General features: G+C 53.6%; 1 protein-coding gene across 4 annotated transcripts in view; it reads right to left on the bottom strand.

The window, feature by feature from the left end:
• The window catches only part of MYRF (myelin regulatory factor), a 103,491-nt gene extending 80,778 nt beyond the window's left edge, over positions 1 to 22,713 (bottom strand). Inside the window, exon 1 of one of the 4 annotated variants that reach the window (XM_075928474.2) lies at positions 22,363 to 22,713. In XM_075928474.2, the coding sequence (XP_075784589.2) occupies positions 22,363 to 22,408 (46 nt within the window). In that variant the 5' untranslated portion in view covers positions 22,409 to 22,713. Of the gene's footprint in view, positions 1 to 15,136; positions 15,271 to 22,362 lie in introns of those variants that run through there. The other 3 variants (XM_089778751.1, XM_075928475.2, XM_089778750.1) reach the window with 3 other exon arrangements.
• Positions 22,714 to 23,816: the final 1,103 nt, after the last annotated feature.

Raw genomic sequence — 23,816 nt, 5'->3', positions numbered from 1 at the left:
GTCCAGGGACAGAAAACCCCCGGTTATTACCTGGGAGAGGAGCATTGGGAAGCTGGCAATGCCAGAGAGAGGGGAGTGCTGGATGGCAGGAGAGGGCTCAGGGAAAGGCTGTAGGATCTAGACGAGAACAGAACTTGGCTGGTCAAGGAGAGACAGCGATGCTGTGCTCCTGCAGGGAGGGACACCAGAGTCACCAGAAGACGGCGCCATACTGGCAGTGAGGAGGTGGACCCCATCACAGAATCCCACAAGCTCGCTTCTCTCTCTGGTCCTTTGCAAGTCACAAGGTGAAGTGGTCAGACAGCCCAGACAACTGCCAGGGCGGTGCAGCCAGTACGCCGCTCTCCCTAGCCTTCACCCCCTATGGCGACACCGAGAGAGCCCAGGGCGTGGAGGAGACCAGCTTGTGGGTGCAGAGCCACTGGCTGAATCTGAGCAAGGCAGCGGAGAGGCTGGCTGAAGAAATTGCAGCCATAGGGTAGTTGGTCTCCATGGGTTAAAGAAACACAGCCACAAGTGTTCAGTCTGCAATCCGAGGGCTACTCTTGGATTCTTCGCGGATGCTGACTCTCCTGTAGACGTATCCTAAACTTGCAGCCATCACCACAGGGCTAGGAGACTGTCCCGTCCTGCCAGACCATGACCAAGCCTCCGTTATCCAGGCCTGGATCACCTCTCCGCCGAACTACAGCAATGCCATGTCTCTGGGCACGAAATCATCAGCGCTTGTGAAACTTCAGTTAGCATAGAACACCGCATTGCATCTCTTCAGCAACACAGGCTCCTGTGAACACACCACACCTTCCCTCTGCCCTCCACACGGGCTTCCCATACAACGTCGAGTCAAGTGCATGGACTTGGTCCTTTATCTCCAATGTGCACCTGGGGCCGGGACCAGATGGCGTAAAGCTGAGGGATGGAGACTGTGGTTGACAACTTTCTTTCTCTGCCCAAAGGGCAGAATTCAAGTGTGCAAGGAGCCACAACATTCCCTGGGGCTGGCCCATGGTGGTGGAATGAAGTCTCCCAGGGCCACGACAACCCTCACCACCTTTTGCACCATGTGCAAGGCACAATTCTTTCACCTTGCCTTATCTGACAACACAGCAAGAGGTGCATTTGAAAAAGCTGCACTACCAATACAAAGCACCCCGCTACACACACTCCTCCCCTGAGGAGACAAGAAGAGGACAAACACCGTGGCAGATGTTAAGTCACATTGCTTAATGCACTGCGGGGGAATACTCAGATGCTGTGGTGACAAACATACTATAAAAATACAGAGAGAACAGACTAGAGAATTGTGACTCCCCGTTATTCTTGATCCACAATCCATCAGCCCCAGGCAAGAAGCTAGAAAGGGAACAGGAAGATCATTTCCGTACTTCAGGCAGGAGATTACTGGAACCTACTCTAGAGATTATCAGCCTCCCCAGGGTGTTAAAAGATTCCAGCAATGTTTGGGAACCATTTATGGAAGCCAGGAATGAAAGGGGACATAACAGGGGAGTAGTAAGGTTGGGGGGAATGGTCTATTTGTAGGAAGATGAGCTTAGCAGAGAACTGACCAGAGTCTCCAGTAGTAGAGCCACATTTTCCTTCAGTTCTAGCATGTTTGTTCTCCTTCCCTCATTTCTACCCACTCCTCTGTGCCTCCTGGGAGGGGGGGAAGGGGAAGAGAAGCTAACCTACTGTAACCTCAGAGGTCTATACTTGCACTTGGCCTCACCAGACCAATGAGACTACAAGACCTATAAAAACAATAAAACAAAGTACTGTCATCCAACAGCCATTAACCTTCCCTTCTATAAAGCTAAATAGAATGAGCACCTTGAGTCTGTTGCTTAAGGCAGGGTTCTCTTCTCGGAACCCTCTCCAGTTCATCATGAGCTGTGGACATCAGAAGTGGACGTGGTAGTCCAGTCACCAGAGCCGCATGCAGAGGTAAAATAATCTCTCCGCTCCTCAAGATTCCCCTGTTCTACCTGGAAGGGTCACACTTGCTCTTTTGGCCACAGCCGAAGATGGGGAGCATAGTTCAGTTGATTACCCACAATTGTCTTCAGAGTGGCTGCTTCACAGGACGCTATCCCCCACCCTCTAAGTATGGCCTCCGCCCTTTGTTCCCAGATGTGTACAATTCATTTAGCCCTCTTAAATGCACATTATCCGCTCGTGCCCTGTTTACCAAGTGATCCAGATTGCTCTATATCAGCCAACCGTTGTCCTCATTTACCCCTCCCTGATTTGTGTGTAAGCTATAAATTTTATCAGTGTTTTCTTGAATAAAAAAATGTGAACTAGCAGAAGCAAGAATCAATCTCTATGGGATTCCACTAGAAACACACCTGCTCACGGATATTTCATTCATAATTACATTGTGAGACCTATCATTTCGCCAGCTTTTAATCCGTTTAGTGCTTGCCATGTTATTTTACATCAGTCTAGGTTTTTTTTAATCAAAACGTCATGAGGTACCCAGCCAAAAGCCTTAAAGAAGTCTAAGTATATTACATCAACTCTATTAACGTTATCAACCAAACAAGTAATCCAATAAAAAAGATATCATATTAGTTTGACAGGATCTATTTTACATAAACCCATGTTGATTGGCATTAAATGACCCTCCTTTAAATCTTTATTAATCAAGTCCCATATCAACCCTCCATTAAGTAACCTGAGATCGATGTCAGACTGACAGGTCCATAATTGCCTGGGTCATTCCATTTACCCTTTTCAATATTGGCACCAGATTAGCTTTCTTCCCGTCTTCTGGAACATGCCCAGTGTTACTGAAAAATCAACACTGACGGGCCAGTGAGCTTCTCAGCCAGCTCTTCTAAATTCCTGGATGCAAGTTCTCTGGACTTGCCGATTGTAAAACGAGACATGATCTCAATATCCTTGGAGCCAGATGACAAACCTCTGGCAGACTGGTGACATGAGGGCTAAGAGCTTTTAAGCAGTCTTGTGCACGCCCTTAGGACCTAGCCAATCTTCATATAGGGAGGCAGGACAGAATTTTCCCCCAGGTCATACTGGACGTGACCTTGGGGGGGAGGGGTTGATATACGCTGTGGCATGGCGTGTGCGTCACCGGCCGAGGTGAACTGGGTGTATCTCACTTAGTCAATTCCCTGCCATTGCTGGGGCCTTAGGCACTAGTGCATCTCAGCCCCTCCTATTCTTCACCTATGGCGCATGAGAATTTAGTTATCTGTGGGTTGTACTACTTGGGCCTCTGGTCAATTGTTGGGTTTAGCATGTGGGTGCTCGGTGGTGTTGGTGGCTTATGACAGACTAGCTAGCTAATCTAGTGGCCCATTCTGGCTTGAAACTCTAAGGCTGGGTCTACACTAGACCCAGCAGCTCGGCTTATGGTACAACAACTCCAGTTACATAGAATACGTAATGGGGTCGACTTATGCTCCCATTGGCTTCCCTTATTCCTGGCAAAAGCAGGAGTACCGAACGTCCGGGGTGCTATCTGAGATCAATTTAGCGAGCCTTAACTAGACTCATTAAATCAAACACCAGAAGATCGATCATGGCAATGTCAATCTCCCGCAGAGCGAAGACATGGTCTAAGAGGCTCTCACATAAACCTTCGTGCTCTGATCAGCTTTAGGGGCACATACCCTAAAGTAGAACCATTTAGGAAAACTCAACTTGGTTCAGGAAACCAAGTTTCCCCAACCTTCAGAGGCCACTTGCTAACACTCCCACTCTCTACTCCCTTTGATGAACCCACAGTCCATTATCCAAACCCACCTCTCCTTCATTCCCCAGCCCAACCGCCCTCCTTTGCTCTCCCAATACTAATGCAATCTTCAAACCCCTCTCCCATTTCCACCTGAAACCTCCCCACACCACTGAGGCATCTCTGAACCCAGAAGGTTCTTTCTCCTGGGCTTTCACTGCAGACAAGTTACACCCCAAAGCAGCCTTCTTAGAGTTGGTGGGTTCATGCTCTCTGGCTCTTCAAGTTCACATGCTACACCTGGTCCCTTACAGAGGCTTTTCTCCACTGCCTATGAAACCTGTCCTCTTCAAAAATCTACCCCATTCAAAGCTACCGTTTCTCTCTTCCAAAGGCTCATGAGGTGCGTTGGGATCTTCCAAAGAAGCATTCCCCCAATCTTAGGTCTCCTGGTCTTTTCTGTGCGTGTCAGTGGTGGGTAATGTCCCCTGGCTCCTGTGATTTAGCGCTGCTTGAGAAGACAAGCTTAATTGCTTTGTCCAGCCCTTTCCCAAGATCCCAGGTAAGCTGCCTGGAAAATAATGGATGGAGGAAAGACACAGCGAGTTCACAGGTTCAAATTTCCCTTTGCCCCACCGCACTTCACTAGGTAATATACATGGAGGTTAATTTCCACCTTTCCCACCAGAATTTGAAACTTGCCAGCGAAGTGAGCAGAAATCTATTCTTCTGGAAGGACAAATGACAGGAGGAACATATTTAAATGACAACACTGCTGTCCATGGTGCTAGGCGCGTAACTCCTCTAGAAGCTATGCCCGGCCTGCACTCTCTTGCTACACCCACTGTGCCGTGTGAGAGGCAAGCATAGCCTCTCAGGGGTTTTCACAACAATAGTCCATTCTTAACCAGACGGCACTTCTCTCTGGGGATGTGTGCCAATCAATCACACCCCACCCAAACCAGCAGGGCTTTCCTCTTCTATTCACCAGTTACCCCAATAACCCCAGTTTTCAGAGCTCTGATCCATACAGCACAGGCACCCTCGAAACCTCTCCTACCCATCACAGGTGAAAAATAACTTCCTAGATCACGGACACCTTCTTAATTATTTCTATTAGGCTAGTACCTAAAGACCTCAGCTAAGAGCCAAACCCTGCTGTGATATGCGCTGTTCAAACATCGAGTGAGAAGGTCCCTGCCCCAAAGACCTAGCCGCTTTCATCAACAAGACAAAAGTCAAAAAAGTGTGCCAGATAGGTAAAGTGACTTGACCAAGGTCACAAAGTAAGTCAGTGGCAGAGCCAAGAATAGGTCTCCTGGGTGCCAGTTTACTGAACCGCCTGTGCCTTCCTCTTTGAGATATATCACAGAGCACATGGGGTTCAGGTAACAAGGGGCTGAGGCTGACAGGATCAAAGACCCTACTTACACAAAATCTCTTCTAGGAAACATGACTGGGCGGGAATGAGGAGCCCCATTGCTAACTGAGCTGTCTATGCTCTGATGGAAATGTTATCACTGGCTAGTTTGAGAGAAATATATAACTGGTAATCTGCACTAATCACCTTGTGACTTCTCCACCTTCCCCCAAGCTCCAGTATGGGGCTCCTGTCCCACCCAGCCATGCCACTGTGGGTTCTGTCCCAGAAGCTCTCACAAAAAGAACGGTCACAATTTCAGTGGGACACCAAACCTCTGAGGACTCTGTAGAGCCCGATTCAGAAGGAGACAGGTCTTCTCTGTGAAGGCCCTAGTATGATGATGTACTATTTTGCAGATAAGCCCTCAAACCACACTCACACATGATCAAAAACCTCATGGTTCTTTTAGCAGGAACATGGGTATTAGCCTCAATGTCATGGATAAATTCTAATTGCAGTGAATACCACCCACATTTTCATGAATTTCTCCCCCTCCCCCTTACATGTTAGCTGGCTATTGTATTATCAAGGCCAGCGTTACACTGGAGGTCAGATGATTTAATGGTCTTTTTTGGAGGGCTTAATCTATGAAACTTTTCAACTTCTTTGTTTAAAGGCGGCACACTTTCAAGATACATAAACCACACACAGTAGAACTTGGCTAAAAAAATCATCTCCCGCTACAGAAGTTTGTGAATCTGCAGGGAGGGGGAAGAGGTACGTAAAGGGGATATGCACTCACAAACTGGGCTTTGTTTAACTATTTTTTGGTAGTGTAGCTAAATTTTGATTATTTGTGATACTCTCTAGGTAAGGGCATAAAGATAGAGGGGAAGGTTGGTCTTGTCAAGGCATCTGTCTAGCACCCAGGAGTTCTAGGTTCAATTCTGACCTCTGCTGTTGACTCCCTTGGTAAGTCACTACGTCTCTCGGAGCCTTTGTTCCCCAACCATAACGTGGAAATGATCTCTCTTTTCTTCTCCACTGGGCTGGCAATAAATACGTTGTTACCCAAGAAGGAAAACATTTTCAGAACTCCCTTTCCACCACCCCTCAAAACAGCAATGGCCAAAAAAAAAGCCCCTTAGGGATTTGATATCCCTGAATGTGACAATTTGGTACCTGCATGTGTTGACGCCCAAAAAGGCCATCCCAATGGCCAGTTCTGTTTCTCCAGCTTGTCTATATGGACTTAAGCACTTCAGGGCAGGAATGTCTCTTACTGTGTGTTTGTCTAGGACCTAGCACAATGAGTCCCTGCTCTCAACTGCAGCCTCTGGTGACCATCACACACAAATAACAGCAAGGAGTAACCCCTTGGTAACATGAGACTTCGCAACAGCTCTGGGATACTAGACCTTTCATGGAGAAGTGTACCCAGAGCTCTCAGCCAATCCAGAGGAATTGGGAATTAGTGGCATGGGAATTAATGAGATTCCTGTAAAAGCAACAAAGACTCTTATAGCACCGGAGAGACTTAGATTTATTAGGACAGAAGCTTTTGTGGGTAAAACCCACTTCATCAGAAGAATAGGAGGGGAAGCTACAGAAGCAGGGGTCTATATAAGGAAGAAGTTGCTTGTGTTAATGAAGCTAATCAAGCCAGGGTGGAAGTGGGTTGCTTACAGCATTTGGGTGGAGACGTGAATATCCAGAGAGGGGAAATTTGCCTTTGTAATGCGTTAATCAGCTGAGATCCTTATTCAATCCTAAACTGATCATGTTGAATTTGCAAATGAATTTGCAAATGAATTTCAGTTCAGCTGCCTCCCTTTGTAACCGGATTCTGAAATTCTTTCGTAGAAGGAGGACTGTTTTCAAATCCATTACTGACTGTCCAGGGTTCTTGTGTCTTTCGAAAAATGACCTGACCCATGTGGCCAACAGCCCAATTCAAAAGGAAAGAACTTTTACCAGGCTAAGGACCCAATCCTTCAAAGCCACCAGAGTAACATTTCCTCCTGCGAGTAATTTACAGCACTGGACCCTAACTTCCTTTGCTCTCCCTCATGCTCTTGGTTGAGCAGCTGGACTTTGCTCAGCCTGCAAAACAAAACAAGCTGAATCGGTTCCACTTTCTAGCGTCAGTCAGTTCCTACTATCTGGTTAACAGGCACCAGCTCAGTGCTGTTGTGGCTGGCATTCCAGCACACACAGAGAATACACCGTTCTTGTTTCATGTAAAAAAAAACTACAAAGAAAACTTCCCAGCCTGTCTTATGGGTCAGATCCCCAAGGGTGCAAATCAAGGTGGCTCTCTTGCTTTCAAGGGAGTCCTGCCACAGTTCACATCAGTGGCAGGAGCAGTCCATAATTCTTAGTCTGAACTGATTCCTAAACCACATGGTTATGGTCCAAGAATAGCAACAACAGGAGTTCTAGCAAACACAGGGTGTTTCTCCCACTAAGCGACAAGCAGTGAGATTGACCATGTCTGGACAACTCTAGCACTGCTACCACTGACAATTCCCAGTGCAGATGCGCCTAAAACGACTGTCTACTTGTCATCTTATAACATTCCTTGGGATTATTAGAACCACTGTGCCTGAAATACGATCCCCTCCCACCCCCAACCCCAGCACAAGAAACAATGGGTATAAATTGCAGCAAGGGAGGGTTAGATTGGACATTAGGAAGAACTTCCTTCCTGCCAGGGTGGCTAAGCACTGGGATAAATTACCTAGGGAGGTTGTGGAATCTTCATCACTGGAGATATTTAAGAGCAGGTTGGACAAACACCTGTCAGGGATGACCTAGAACAGGGGTGGCCAAAAGGGCCTCTGCGGGGTGAATCCAGCCCACCAAGCGGGTTGATCTGGCCCGCAAAGGCCCTGCCACTCCCCTGTCCCCAGGCCAATTAGGATCTGGGGATAGGAGGAAATGGCAGGGCAGGAGACTTTATCCTGGCTGGCCTGGGGGCAGAAGGGGGAGCATGCAAAGTCTCCTCCCACTGCCAGGGGGAATCTCTGGGGCAGGGGAGGCAAAGACTTCACGTTCTCCCCCACCCCAGTCATGGTCTGTGGGTGCGGATGCAGGGAAGTATCCTGACCCCGCCCCTTCCACCTGACGCCCCGCCCCTTCTGGTGCGGCCCGGGACCACTTCAAAAATTTGTGAAGTGGCCCTGCTGTACAAAATTATTGCCCACCCCTGAGCTAGACGGTGCTTGGTCCTGCCGTAAGGGCAGGGGACTGCACTTGATGACCTCTCGAGGTCCCTTCCAGTTCTGTGATTCTACGTGTGCCCATACGTGGAACTTCCCCAGGCAAATCAGCACATCTCCCCCTTGACTCCTGGGCAGATCACATCCCCCCAGCAGCAACACCTCATCTAGCTCAAGCTTTTCACCTTGGCCTTCTAAGCTCTCCACAGCTAGGTCTCTCCCCACCTTGTTTCTTTCTGTGCCCCGCCGCACACCCAGGGCTTCACCAACAGAACCCGCCTCCATGGCCCATCTATTGCATCCTACTCTTCTCTGTGCCTCTCCCCACACCATTCCTCCCCCTGGGACCCACCAAGCCTCCCCACTCTCCCTGCATTTCAGAACTTCACCTCTCCCCACAGTGTCCACAGGTGTAGAACAAGCACAGAAAAAGCTCACACACGCCCACACACAGAGCAGGCCTAGAGTTTCCCAAAGGGTCGCACCAGCGGTTTAACCTGTAGACTGCTCCTTGGGGTAAGGACTGCCTTGCTCTTTGCAGTGCCAAAGACATTGGCATGCAATAAATAACAAGGCACCACTAGGGGCCCCGATTCAGCACACAGCATTTAAGCACATGCTTCATGAAGGTTTAATTCCCTCTGCAGCCAAAGCCACATGCAACAGGGCTCCCCCACACACACCAGAGCACCACCCCCCTCCCCCCCAGAGCTAATACAGGCAGGTCATGCCCCACGCTGCCTTACAGTGCCTGGTGCCAGCCACGTTGCCCATCTCCTCCACACGTCAACCTCTCGCGGGACAGAGACGTCCTACTCAGAGGCCAGGCCAAGCCTGGCATTCAGGCACAGCTCAATAGTTTAGGAGCAGCCACCAGGGGATCCCTCTGAAGACAGGCAATTCTCAAAGCACCTCATGAAGATAGGGACAAGGCAGCAGGTCTCCCTCCCCATGCCGGGGCTCCATTCTCCAGGCTGCCCACCCAAGAGCTGCCTGCTCCGCTCCCCAGATCCTCTGGCCCTGTTCCAAGGCCCCATTCTCCAAACCCCTCCCTCCTCTTCAATGCCGGGGTCCCCACTTCAGGCAATTCTTTATGCCTTCTGCGACGTCTCTCCTGCAGCCCTCAGCTCGGGACTTCTGCAGGATGGGTCTCAACCACCCAGACCCCCTTTTCCTACAGGCCCTGCTCCTGCTGAGCTTTTTCTCATGGGGACCTCTCTGAAGCATCAACCCTCTTCTTCCCAGGCTTAGCCCGGCCTGACAAAGCAGGTTCCTCCCCTAGGCACCTGCATGTGAACGGTCTACTTGGCTGGGCTCCCCAGCTCCGGGCAATTCTCTCCAACAGCTCTCCGCTGTTCTCTCCGCACCGCCCCGTGCAGCCCTTTCCAGCCGTCTCTCACCACATTCCCAGTTGTCCTTTCTTCTTCCCTACTCTCATCTACTGCCCGGGTCAATAGAGAGAGCAGGCATCCTCCACCTGGCCTCGCCGGGAGGCAACTAACCAGTCACAGGTGAATGAAACCCCTTCCCTCTCACAGGGACCGGTCAGCTTGTGGCAGGGCATAAGCACACATGTAAGGGCTTGGTTTTATCAGTGCCAAACACAGGCATCTTTCCAAAAAGACCAATGAACAATCTGATTAACTGCTGTCCTGTTGCCGCTGGTTGGCTGATTTGTATTTTATAAAGACACATCAACAAATTAAAAATAACGTATCTAGAGAATATTACTAACACCGCCTACGATTATTAAAACTAAGCCATTACTAACGATTTTGTTTCTTTTCATTATTTGCATAAAAGTTGGAAGTTGCATTATTTGAAAGTTTTTCTTCACTCAGTACATGGTCGACCTGTGGAACTCCTTGCCAGAGGATGTGGTAAAGACTAGGACTTAAACAGGGTTCAAAAAAGAGCTAGATAGATTCATGGAGGTCAGGTCCATCAATGGCTATTAGCCAGGATGGGTAGGAATGGTGTCCCTGGCCTCTGTTTGTCTGGAAATGGGTGACAGGAGAGGGATCACGTGAGGATTCCCTTCTGTGTTCCCTCCCTCTGGGGCATCTGGCATTGGCCACTGTTGGCAGACAGGACACTGGGCTGGATTGAATCTTTGGTCTGACCCATTCTGGCCAGTCTTATGTTCTTAAAACAGTAGCACTTAGAGGCTGCAGTTGAGGTCGGTGCCCTATTGTGCAGGGTGTTGTACAAACACAGAGTAAGAGACCAGCCCAAACAGCTGACAAGACAGACAGTGGTCAGGAGAGGAAGAAACTTCCCGTCACCCCTGAACCAAGACTGACAAAGGAGCCTCCAGGACGAGATTCCTCGCTCTCATTCACTGGGGGTATTTAACTCCCTTGGGTTCTTTTGGAAGACCCAGGACAGTGGCTTTTCCCCTTGGCCATGCTGCCTCTGCAGCTTCTCACCCCCCTCCATCGTGGTATGTTTGCTCTGCCACATCACGTCAATGGACACGTCCACTCTCACGCACTAGCCCAAGTGCATCGGGAGGGTGGCAGCCTGGGATTGAGGGGGAGGTTTAAATCTCAACAAAACTGTTTCCACTGGTGTTTTGAGAATCTAAGATTTTTTTTTTTTTTAAGGCCAAAAGGAACCACGGAGCTTGGGGAGCCCATAGTTTGGACAGCATGCACCTGCCAACATGCCTTGAGCCACCCCCCACGTTGCTCCTGAGGCACTTGGCAGAGAACTGTGGTAGAGGAATGGAATGAAACCCTCTGCCTGCCCCAGTGAAGTGGAAAGTCACAAGGGGCACGGAGAGAGACAAGGAGGCAGCCAAGGGGGTGGGAGAGAGGATGGGGAAGAGGGATGGATGGATGGAGGCCGATAGAGAAAGGGGGCACTGCTTGGTGGAGGGTTACACAAGGAGAAGCTATTGGCTCATGTTCCCCTACTCAACCGCTGGAGTTTATGCCTCCCCCATAAGACACAGAACTGACCCAGCGACCCAGCCCATGTTTCTAGCCACACACGTGGCTAGAGGAGCAAGCCACCTCCCCGCCCCTGGCGCCAGGCGAGCGCCCAGCCCTCACTCGCTCTCCCACACCCGCTTGCCATTTGTGCTCTGCAGCTGGGGCCGGCCGCATGCTGGGGGCCTGAAGTCCTGCCCCAGGGATCTCTCTCCTGCCATTGGAGGTAACCGCATCCTAACAGGCAAAGTTCAGCGAGATAAGTGCCCCGCTCAAGGTGTCAAGTGACACTCCAAGCCCTCCGCAGACTCCCCCTTCACCGTGGCATGTGACAGGGGCAACTCCTGCTCCGCCAGGGACCCCACGGCTCCCCCTGCCATGGCCTACCCATTCAGTCAGCGCTGGGCAGCCAGCCAAGAGGGGAGGCTTCCCGGGGGGCAAGCCAATGAGTCCCCTCCAGCAGGGAGCCCTGCATGGACAGGGAAGAGGGTAGAGAAGCCACCTTTATAATAACATGTGTCCATAACCCTGCTAGGAGCACCCCTTAGCCTCCGGCCCACTCCCGCGGCCTCTGCACTGCCCCTTATCCCATGGGCTGTTCATGCCCCCGCTGTTTATCTCCTTGGGGAAGAGAGAGGAAGGCTGTGTTTGCCCAGCTCGGTCTCCCATGCAGGATGCTGCCCAGAGATGACTAGTGCTAGGAGCTGGCCCATGGGAGTGGCACCCAATGGGGGATTACAGGCGGGGCCCAACCAGCCCTGTGTCGGGCTCCTGGTGGTGTCTCCAGAGAGCAGCTCCCCGTGTCCTGGCAGCGCACACACGGAGTTAATCATTGCTCAGACCCAGTGCGCTCCGAGGGGTTCTTATCAGAGAGCGCAAAGTCCAAGGGCAGGGCCCAGTCAATCAAGAGCAGGGAGTTACCCAGCATGCCCCACAAGGCAGCCACCTCCCCCACCACCCCCTGCTTTCCGCCCTGGATGCCTGACAAATGGATAGCGCGCTGGGCGTTTCCAGCGGGGTCCACCCCCAGGTCATCCGTTGGGTTGCCAGATGGATTCAATAAAAATACCAGATACACTTGATGTGACATCACAATCGACATGACATCTTATTTAGAAAATACTGGACATTGATATTTTCTCATTTCTATTTTCCCAATTTGTTTCCCGAACAAAAAGCTCAAATACTGGACTGTCTGGTTTTGAACCAGACACCTGGCAACCCTAGTCACCCAAGCTATGGCCCACAAGGGGGCTGACCCAGGGTCCTTCAGCCAGATAGGAGACGGGCAGTACAGAGGAAGGGATGCACCAGTTACAAGTCCATAGAAAGTCTATTATCCCATCTAGGAGCAAGTGGCCCTGCAGACACAGGGTCAGCCCCAGCTGGGTGTATCAGCCCTGGCCTCGCCGGGATGGCAGTGAGGCCATGTAGTTCAAGCCCAGAACTGGTAGTCTAGGAGAGCCCCATGTCTCTCTCTCTCTTTCCAAAGCATCTGTGATCTGCAATTCCAGGTGAGCAATCTGGTGTGAAAGAGGAGACCGGGGCAGAAGGAAGCAGAGGAGAGGAGCCAGCCCTGAGAGCCTCCAAGAAGGAGCCAATACTGGCCTAGGTTAGGTTAGTCACAGAGACTTCTCATCATGCACAGACCAGACCCAGGGGTGTAGGAGCCCTGTAGTTACACTCAGAAGGCACCTGGGCCCAGAGCCTTGGCAACCACCCTGCTTGCATCCCACCCAGCCAGTAGCAAACACTGACTGCACCCAAGCCAGATGAAAAAGTGGCCTCCAAGCCACACGCGTGAGGGAAGGTGCAGCCATCAGGACAGAAAGAGGGGAGCTTGGGGGCTGCCGGCAGGGCACTGAGCCTGCCCCATCACGCTGGTTCCAACCTGTCTCAGCTCAGCAACATGACGCCAAGGGGTTCCCACGCGGTGCTTTTACCGGCGCGACGAGCCACGCGGCCTCCGCCTGTCCCCAAACTGCCTGTGTCGCAAAACCCACCTCGCTGGCAGCCGTGCTGTTGACAGCTGGAGCAGAGAAAGCCAAATGCTGACGGGGGCTGCTCCCCTCAGGCCTGAGCCCTCTCGGACACACCCGGCAAGGGGCACCGCGGGATGGAAGTTCCTGCCCTGGTTCTGACTTCATTCTTCAGGACGGCCGGCCACAAAGCCCTCTCAGAGGCACCGTGAGAGAGAGGCGCCGGCACAGCCACATGGCGAGCTGGCGCCGAGGAGCGGACCACACGCGGCCTCCCTGCTCCTCTTCCCGGGTGGAGAGCGAGCACACCGAAGCGGCTGCTTGACTCCGACTCCCCTCAGCTGCTGGCCCCTCTCGGTGGGCATCTATCTGCACGCTCCCCCTCTCTGCCGGGCGACAGGTCGCGTGGGTCCCCCGCGCTGGCCGAATCACATTTCCCGAGCCCAGGCAAAGCCGGGACGAGCAGCTTCCCATTCCAACCAGGTCACGCAGCCCTGGCAAAGCCTCCGCTTCCCACCCGCCGCCGGGTAAGAGAGCTCTCCCTGGGGACGGGCTGCGGGCAGCCTCGGAGCAAAAGGTGCAGCGCAGCTTCCTCGCAGCGTTCGCCCAGCCTTGGCGATGCTGATCAGGGCACCTCCGCTCTCCAGGGATGTCTCAGTGGGTCCGGCAGCACCTCAGCTCCGTTCAGCCCCGGCCCTCCTGCCTCACCTGGCCCCGAGATGCAACTCACAAGGCAGGGCCTGCGCCTTTCCCCTCACAGCCTAGAGAGGGTCCCAGCCGTGCCCAGGGGAACAGCCCCAAGGGATGCAACCCAGCCATGCTCGCCCCAACCAGCATCCCAGCCACTCCTAACCGGTCCCCCTCCCCCAGCCATTTGCTGGCAGAACCCTTCTGCAACCAGCCACCCCACCCCTGGAGGAGCCCGTCCCTCTAGCAGCCTCCGCCACTGATGCCAGGCCCACGCAGGCTACACTTGCACTGCTGGCGGCCACCACCTTCAGCCGCCAGCTGGGGCCTTCTCCAGCCAGCTCTCCCAGCTGCCTATGCCAGGCACAACTTAGGGCAAAGAATCTCAGACTCTGGCCACCCCGATTCCATGTGGCTCTTTCTGAATCTCTGCACCCACAGCAACCCCGACCCTTCATCATCCCCCCCAGATCTACTGTCCTCACCACACACCCCTCCAGCTCTGCCCTCCTCCCCCTCTCATGTTCTCAGCCCCTGGGCAAGCGGAGCCCCTGGGACACGGGTGGGGCCATGGGCTGCACCTGGGGGTGCGCTGCCAGAAACTGCGACCCTCGCTCAGGGAGCTGGTTGTTCTGTGTTGGGCTCACACCTGGTAGCCGGCGGTGGCTAGGGATGTGAAGGTTTAACCGGTTAACAGGTGAGGTTTCCTGGTTAAGGTTAATCAGTGGGGCTGGAGCAGCTCCCTGCCTGGCACGGGCAGGGGGCTGCTTCAGCTCCACCGGGGGCCCGCTGCGAACAGGAGCTGCTCCAGCTTACAGTCAGGAGTGGGAGGGGGTTCCAGCCCAGCAGCTTGGGGGGGGCGCACTCCAGCTCAGCTCACCTCCCTCCCCCCCCCTTTCAATCAGTTAACTGGTTAAACAGTGTGTGTAACCAACCAATTGGACAATATGTTTAACCGGTGATTTTCCATCCCTAGTTCCTTCCATCCTGGAAGCCGTCTCCGTCCACCTTCCCAAGACGGGACACAGGGCTGCTGTCTCTCCCTGTCCCCGGGACCAAGGCTGCATTCGGTGGGTGCTGGGTCCCTCCCTCGCCCATGCATCGCGCCTGGAAAGAGCCTTGGCTCACCCGTGGCTGCAGTCTGCCTGCCCTCTGGGATCCACGTGGAGCCCCCCGGCTGACAGAGGGGCGAGGGAAGGGGGAGCAGGCAGGCAGGCTCAGCAGTGGAAGGGCTACGGGGCCCCGACAGTTACCTGCTCGGATCCAGCGCATCCTGAGGGCGGCGACAGCAGGCGTCACGCTCCGGCCTCCCCGCTCGCCCCCTCGGTCATCCCGCCGCCTCGCTCCGCGCGTGTGGACCCTCGCGCGGCTGCCGGCCGGATTTTCTATTCTCTCTGCGAGGGTGGGGGGGAGGAGAGGAGGCCGGGAGGCTGCCACCTCTGCACAGCGCCTCATTCTATCAGGCACCCTCTGGGATTTGGGCCTGCGGGGGGATTACTGAAGGGCCGGTCATGTGTTTGAGCTGTACCAGCTTCCCCAAGGCTGCTCTGTCGCAGGCTAACTCTGCTCCACGAAATTCTCCACACAAAGCCGCTTAGCCTCCTGCCTGCAGCAAGCAGCAAGCACCTAGCAAGATGGCCGCTCTGGGGGGGGCCACACAGGCAGGGCAGAGCCTGGACCCCAGCCCTGCAGCGGAGGTTTCAGCTCTCCCGGGGGGCAGCAAGGGGCTCTCTGTCTTCACTCACAGGCCAGAGCACCTACATCTCCCCTCGGCCATGGCAAGTCCCCCTCCTGCCACGCTCACTGTCTGTACCCCACCTGGGGGAGGCGGGATTCCCCTGAGGAAAGCTTCCCTCAGAAATGGCAGCGGGGGGAGGTCTCAGAGGAACCTGCGGCAAAGGCTGAGGGGCACCGGCACAGCTCAGCCAGCAGGCCCTGAGGAACGAGCTAGGCCCAGAGTTTAGAACAACGAGATCCGAGCTGGCTGCTGGAGGAGCCATCTTCCCAATGAGACACCACGCTGAGGCTCTCATCTCTCGTGGTTGGGGAGACCCGCACAAGAGGCGGGGTGCTGGCCCTCAGTTCAGGACAAATTTCAATTCAATGAGCTATGGCACCGGGGGTCAGTTCTTGACCTGACCCACACTCATGGGAAGCGCTGGCGTGTGTGCCCACAGCTGCCACGTTCCACCCCAGAGGTGGCTGCATTTCGGTGGTGGAGGAAGCGGCCTCTATGAAATACACTAAAATCTAAAGTCCTTTGGGAGCCAGGGGGATGGGAGGTGCTACAGAGATGCATGCTCCCTACAGCCCTTCCCCTGCTCCTGTCTCCCCTCCCCCGGCGCACTATGCCACTTCCTCCCGGGGGAAAATGCTGCATCCTCACTCCCATTCCCACAGACACTTTTCCTTTGCCTGCCATGCACAGGGCGGTGGGGAGGGTCTCAGAGGCTGGGGCGCTCTGAGGCTGTGGGGACAGTTAAACGCACAAGGTCAAGGATTCAGCCTATGGCAGGTTCACGGCACTACTTGAACATCGCCTCTGTCCTCCGCGCAGCACCCCTGCCTAGACGTGCAGCCCCCAGCTGCCATCCACGTAAGCACGGCCACACTGGGTCAGACCCAAGGTCCATCTAGCCCAGTGTCCCGGATTCCGACTGGCCAATGTCAGGTGCCCCAAAAGGAGTGAACAGAGCAGGGAACCGTCAAGGGATCGCTCCCCTGTCGCCCATTCCCAGCGTCTGGCAGACAGAGGCTAGACCTGCAGTCCACTTGCCCCCTTTGCTCCTATTATGACCGTTCATTTGTGCTGGTTCTTGTCACAGGAGGCCCTTGGATGCCCCATTTGTATCCCATCCTAGCCCCCCACTCGCACCCCTGCAGCACCTGAGCTTCTCTGTTCCCTTGGGACCCCCCTCCCAGTGAGGCAGGAACCTAAAACGATTGCTTGTCTCGAGAGGCCTCCCACAGGCTCACTAACAAGCCAGACCTTCAGCAGGCATAAATCAGCCAAGCTCCAATCACTGGAGTGGGGGCGGGGGGCTTTGCCCCAGCGGAGGATCTGGCAGACGAGGGCAGTTCTGCACCACTTTTATTCAAAGGCGAATTCTGTGCAACAACAGATTTTTGCTCCTCCTCCGAGCACTTGCTTATCGTTCCCCTGCATTGTCCAGCCTGCATTTAAAAGTGAAGGGGGGAGGCACTCAGGGGTGTGAAAAATCCACACCCCTGAGCTCCGCAGCAAGGCCGACCTAACCCCTAGGGTAGACACAGCTAGATCAACAGACGAATTGTTCCGTTAACCTAGCTACCCATGCAGCGAGGTAGATTACCCACAGTGATGGAAAAGGCAGCATCTCCTCTATGTTCAACAGCGGCGTAGCTGCAGTGGGGTAGCCGTGCGGCTGCAGGGGCTAGAGCGTAGACATGGCCACACACCAACAACAGGAGAGGGAGTGGGTTAGACCAAAGAGTCAGCAGTTCTGGGTTCAATTCCCTTCTCTTCCCTCGTTTGACCTGGGGCACGGCACGTCACCACTCTGTGCCTCAGTTTCCCCACCTGCAAAACAAGGGACGACAGTGCGGAGCTGCCTTGCAGGGGGCTGCATTCCCTAACAACATCAGAAGAGCAAGCTGTGATCCAAGCACCAAAGAAGAGCACTGTGTCAGCCCCAGCAATGCACACTTACTGACACGCTCACTCCCTGGCTGATAAACATGGATTCACACTCACAGCTGAGAGATTCCTGTGACCCTTCAGGCAGTGACCAAATTCAGCAGTGGACCAGTGGCAGCCCTCATGCAAACAGGAATGTTAAATTGCGTTTAATTGAGTAACCCTGTAGCCATTGAAAATGCCAGCGGTTACACGTGGGGAGCGAGGGGCAGGCGGCTCCCCACGAGTACGTGAACTGATGAGCGCCAGCTCATCGTGAACCATGTACCAAGTTACACGTTCACATCCCTAGCGCAAACACAACCTCTCTGCGTACACACACAGAATCACTACCTGCAAAGGTACTTTACCCCGCACTAACACCCCACAAAAAGATTTAACAGGCCAGCCCTTAGAAAGCTGCCAAGCCACCCATCCACCCCCGTCCTGCTTGTTCTTCCTTTTAAAGCCGCTCGGCACATCTTTCCCGATGTACATTCTTTAACTACCTCTTATCTCGTAAATTAGCCGAGAGAGAGGGATCCCAAATAGCTGAACTCTGTCGTAACTGTTTCCCTCGTGTGTGTGTGTGTGAGGCAGGGAGGAAGGTAGGGTTTCTAGCAGGGTGCCAGCCAAGGGTCAGGCTTTTTATACTCCCAACCTTCCCTTTGATACAAAATACAAATGCTCTTGGTAAACACTGAGCACTGTGGAGAGAGACCAAACGTAAAGTCCTTTACCTTCCCTACCAGTTTCCACCATCCCACTCTCTGCTGCTGGCAGTTCTGCTGGGTGGTAATGAAATGGACTGCAGCAAACCCTAAGATAAAGTCAGACCCAAAAAGCTACGTCCTTTTGGACTAAGGATAGGCAAATGCTTGTCCAGAGAACCTTCAGAGCCCACACAACCAAAACCAGCCTTCCCCCACATCTTCCTCCCATCAGCAAAGCCTGCACCCAAACCTTCCCGAGATGCTTTCAAAGACTCACTCAATCCAAAATCTCCTTGCCCCTATCGAATCACAGAGCAAGGCACAAAACATTTCTATCCTCTTTTTAACTCCTTCATCTCCAAGCTCCGTGCCAACAAGCGAACTCCTACAGAAGAGAGACGGACAACTCCAGTCTGACTGAAACCAGGAAACGTCTCCCTGAAATGAAGTCCCCATCTCCTGAGATTTTTCAGAGCCAAAGGGAACCAGAATCAAGCCTCACTCCTCACCATCCGGAGACCTGGGATCTAAGGATGCTCACTCACAAAGAAATGGCTGCTAGGCAAAATGCAAACTGAAGGGCACTGCTGTGATCTAGGAAAAGCTTTCTAATCCAATGCCATCTCCACATCAGCCTAAACATGGAAAAATAACTCTTTCCCCATGCAAAGTTTCAACAATCCTCTACCGCAGGCCTTTGCTATGAACAGGTGTGGAAATAGGAGGCAGCAATATCTAGCAGACTGAATATGAGGAAGGGGTGTGAACGATTAACCGGTTACTCGGTAAGTATCACCCTTACTGTGTGACACTTACAGGGTACTGGTTAATTGGTGCCCAGGAACCACCAGAGCCACTGCCAGTGGCTGCCCTAGCACTGGGATCCCACTTAGTCAGTTAACCAGTTAAATGGTAGGTTAACCTAATGTTTAACCAGTTAACTTATTAATTGGTATTTTACATCCTTGCTATGAAGCTAGCGACTGGGATCTCGTGGGTTTTAATCCTACCTGTTTCCCCAAGGGTTGCAAGGATTAATTAGTTAACCCTTACAGCACCTCGAAAATATCAAGTGCTTAAAGGATTATTCGTAAATATGTTGGACGTGCCAACAGTAGCCTCAAATCTGGTGAGACCCACTTTATAGTGAAGTAGAATGGACTCCCTGAATGATTTCAGCATGTCGCAATGTGCAGAAAGAAATTCCTGTTACCGTGAAATCTCTCCACTTAGGAGGAGAGTGATCTGGAGAAAGAAAAAAAAATGAATTCACCCTAAGAGGAGAAGGCTTGATTCAAACATGCAGCTCTCCCCGGGGGCGGAGGGGGGACGACAAGAATACTCAGTTTAAAGAAGTTACTATGTGGCTATGAATCGGTCCTACTAATGGAGTTTATCCTTAGAAATGAACACACTTCCAGAAGGTTGGGAAGAAATAAAGCATGTTTGTTCACCTGCTCTGAGATCCCAGATCAAATCTGACTCCTTGCTGGAAATCTAGCAAAATAAGGCACCACCCTTCAACTCCTCCTAGCTGAGGATCATTTTGACTATTCACACCTTCAAAACACCCTGGATGGCTGGCATGTGTGAGAGAGAAAAAAAATCTCTCTCATCACGTGGAAAGTGATCCTTTGTGCTAAAGCTACTTCCTCCGTTCCTCTCGTCCTCACCTACCACTGTGTAACAGATACTGATTCACACAACAGCACAGGACAAGGTGCCCAGGGGAAACACACTGTCATGTTGCCAGCTGCCGTGTGAACTAAGAGCTAAAATAAGTTACACAACTTGCAGAGGTGGAAAAATGTCCCACAGCCCCCGGTTATCCTCACTTTCCATTGTCACAGGGGAAAGCAGGGGGAAAAGATTTTTAGTATTCAACCAAAAATAAATCAGATGATTCCCAAAACTCTGCAACACACAAAACACACACAAACCCTCAAAATAACAAGAAAAAGGCAACCAAAGGTCACTGCCTCTAAACATTACATGGCACAGAACAAGTGGGGCAGCCAAGGAGCTAGGAGACTGCTATTTAGTGAGGATTCACCTGGACTGGGCCATTGGGAACCATGTCTAAACTAGAACCCAGCTAAAACCAGAGGCTGACTAGGGAGCAGTCTGGTGCATGTAAGAGCCTCTGGAGCAAGGCTTCCTGCCTGGTTAATCCTGTTCCACATGGGTCTTAGGGTCAGGACGAGAAAAAACAAGAGAATCTTTCCTATTGAGGAAAAGAGAGAGAGAGAGAGAGAGAGAGAGAGACGCTAGGGAAACAAAGGGAAAGATTTCACAGAACCCAGAACAGGAGAAACAGAAAGAGCAGCAGCCTTGTTCAGTCCAAAGCATTAGCTAACGCCCCTTCCATGGACCGGGCCTTCATTCCCCTATGATCTCAGTTGCTTCCTTGACAAACAAGCTCACTGGCATTTCCACATATGGTCCCCATCTCCTGTACTCCACATTCATACAGTATCAGCAAAGCTATACACCCCAAACATAGAGGAAGTGAATCTCAACAAAAAGACCAGAAGGGGTGTCGATCAGTGTATGAATCTGGACCTCAAGTCAAATAGAGATTATACCGTCACCAGCAAGAAATGCTCCCGGGACCTGCTGTAAAAAGAGAACCTGATGAGGATGATCCTTCCTATTTTTCTTTTTGCCACCGGCTCTTTGCGCTGGATGCTGAGTGCAGATTCTGCACACCTGAACCGTTAGGCAGGTCCAGAGAAGAGGGCTCTCAGGGGAACACATAAGGAAGGGAAAAGACAATCTCCTGCAGAGAGACACAGAGTAAGAGAGAAAGCACTAACAACACAGAAACACAGAGGGACGGAACAAAGAGAGATGTACAGACAGGGCAGTGAGGAGAAACAGTGAGAGAAAAAGAGGAATTAAAACAAAGGGCCGAAATGGCAGCTGGCTCCCACAGCTACATAACTCTCATTCCACTGAGTGATGCTTCATGCAACAGTTTAGTTTTCCTAACTGCCCAGGTATTACACAGTGGCTGCATTCTGCCCTTGGCCTGTGTCCAGAGCCCAGCAGAAGGGGTCTGATGCTCCTCTAGTGCCAATATTACACCGCCATAATGCCTCGAGCCTCACTCCTGATTCACACTGGCGGGAAGGGGAGAATACGAGCTGAGGTCTTCGGCAGATTGAGTGGAATCCGTGGCTCTGGTTGTGTCACCCTGGCCTACAGAAGCTCATTAGAAAGGTCATTTGGCCCCCGGCACAGAATGTTGTTGTAGGTCAGGAGAGGAGCTAGATACCAAACCGCAGCATTAACAGTTCTGACGGGACAAGGAGCAGTCCTGTAACACCTGGCGCGCTAATATATGTGCGTCTGTATGTACGTTTTGCCCACGAAAGCCCACGATACTATATATATTTGTTATTCTCGAAGGTGTCACCGGACTGCTTGTTTCTAAAGTTACAGACTAACATGGTTACCCCTCAGACTTTTAAACATACAAAGTTCTGTAGGGAAACCATTTCCAATGGGACAGAGCCAGCAGGGCAGGGAATCTGGGCAGATGTCCTTGGTGAGGGAGCAGAGGGATCTGTGTTGCTCGCCTTGGGGGGGATGGAGAGGTCCTCGGTCAAGATGCCAGATCTCCACGGTGCACGGGGACTGGGGTGGAGGCCTTTGGTGCGGGGCAGGGGACTGCCGAGGCTGCGCCGTGCGCTGCTCTGGTGAAGGCTACGCGGGTGGCAAGCGCGGGCAGCCAGTGTCTCCAGCCTGGCAGTGGGGGTGACAGCCTGACCCCGTTCTGAGGTGAGGCAGAGGCGGGAGGGTGGCCTTGTTCAGACGCAGGGCTGTGCCCACCGGGCCACGGGCAGAGCCGGCGCCTACACCCTGGTGTGAGAGGGGCAAGCGCCAGCCAGCGGGCTTGGCTCCCCGCTGGGGACGGGCCCCGGGGCCACCTCTGTGCCCAGGTCCCTGGGGGGGTGCGGAGGAGACCGGCCCGTGCCAGGTCCCTGCTGCAGTGGGTCTGTTCCCGGCCCAGGTGTGGGACCAGTGGGGACCCGGCGCTGCCCCGGGAGAGGCGCTGGCCGGGGAGCGGGGCGGCTGGGGGGTGCCGGGCTGCCCCCCGCGCTCTCACCTTCGAAGAAGCGCTGCAGAGCCTCCGTCTCGTCCACCACCTCCATGGCTGGGCCATGCACCGGGCCGCCGGGCTAGCGGCCGAGCATCCCCCCGGGCCCGCAGAGGGGACGCCCCGGGGCTCGGGCCGCGCGGCGCCGGCGGGGACCGGCCCCCGAGCGCTCCCGGCTGCCCCGCTCCGCCGCCCCGACAGCCCCGGCCGAGCGCGCCCCTGCGCGGAGCTCTCAGCCCCCGCGGGGTGTCGGCCCCGTCCGGCCCCGTCCGCTGCCCATCGGCCTCCGAGCCACCGCAGCAGCCCTGACACTCCGCTGGGGCGGCTGGCTCCGGGGCGCCCTGCCCGCGGCGCGGCTCCTCCCTGCCTCCGGCCCCGCCCCCCGCCTCCCGCCCGGCCCCTCTGCCGGCCGCCGCGGGCAGTGCAAGCGCCCCGCCGCGGGGACCCCCTCCAGGGCTCGCCCCGCAGCGGCACCCGGCGGCTGGGACCCTCCTCCCCCACTCGGGGGAAGTTCCCGAGGTCCGCACCCCTCTCCCCAGCGAGGGTGACTCGCAGCGACCCCATCCCGCTTTGTTAGCGCTGGCTGGTTTGTATAGGCTCACTCACAAGCGCTGCTTTGCGAGCGGCCTGGCCCTTGCTCAGGGCTGAGCTACGCAGGGTGCTTCCTTCAGGGCAGGAGCTGCTCAGGGTAGGGCCACTCTCAAAGCCGAGCCTGCCCCCGCTGCTTCATCCTGGTAGAGTTGCCAGGGGAGTCAGGCCTCAACGTGCACCTTTGGGATTGGAGGAACACGTGGCTGCCTACACTGATGTGTTAGGGTAGGGGCCTGGGGTGGAAGCCACTGACAAATAACCCTGCCCACGTGTTTTGGGATGAGAACCTGAGCTAGTTGGCAAAGAGATCTGAGAAAGCCCAGTCAGACCTTTGCCCTGATGGCCCAGCTCCACCTCCAGACAGAACATCTGTCCCATTCAGAAATGCCCCTCTACACCTCTTCCATACAAACTGCTCACCCCTCCACCACCCTGAGGCTATGTCTAGACTGCAGGCTTCTTTCGAAAGATGCTCTTTCGAAAGCATCTTTCGAAAGAGCATCTTTCGAAAGATCGCGTCTAGACTGCACGCGGATCTTTCGAAAGAAAAATCCGCTTTTTCGAAAGAGAGCACCCAGCGAGTCTGGATGCTCTCTTTCGAAGACGGCCTCTTTACATTGAAGAACGCCTTCCTTCGAAAGAGGAACTTTCGAAGGAAGGCGTTCTTCCTCGTGAAACGAGGTTTACCGCCATCGAAAGAAAAGCCGCGTTCTTTCGAAATAATTTCGAAAGAACGCGGCTTGAGTCTGGACGCAGGGGAAGTTTTTTCGGGAAAAGGCTACTTTTCCCGAAAAAAACCCTGAGTCTGGACACGGCCTGAGAGACAGCATGCTAGGGCCCCCCTTTCCTCTTGGACCCACTGAACACTCAAC

Source organism: Pelodiscus sinensis, chromosome 5 (assembly GCF_052426305.1).
Source record: "Pelodiscus sinensis isolate ZL-2025 chromosome 5, ASM5242630v1, whole genome shotgun sequence".
NCBI lineage: Eukaryota > Metazoa > Chordata > Testudines > Trionychidae > Pelodiscus > Pelodiscus sinensis.
The sequence above is the reverse complement of the archived record's forward strand: the minus strand, read 5'-3'. Positions and strand labels throughout refer to the sequence as shown.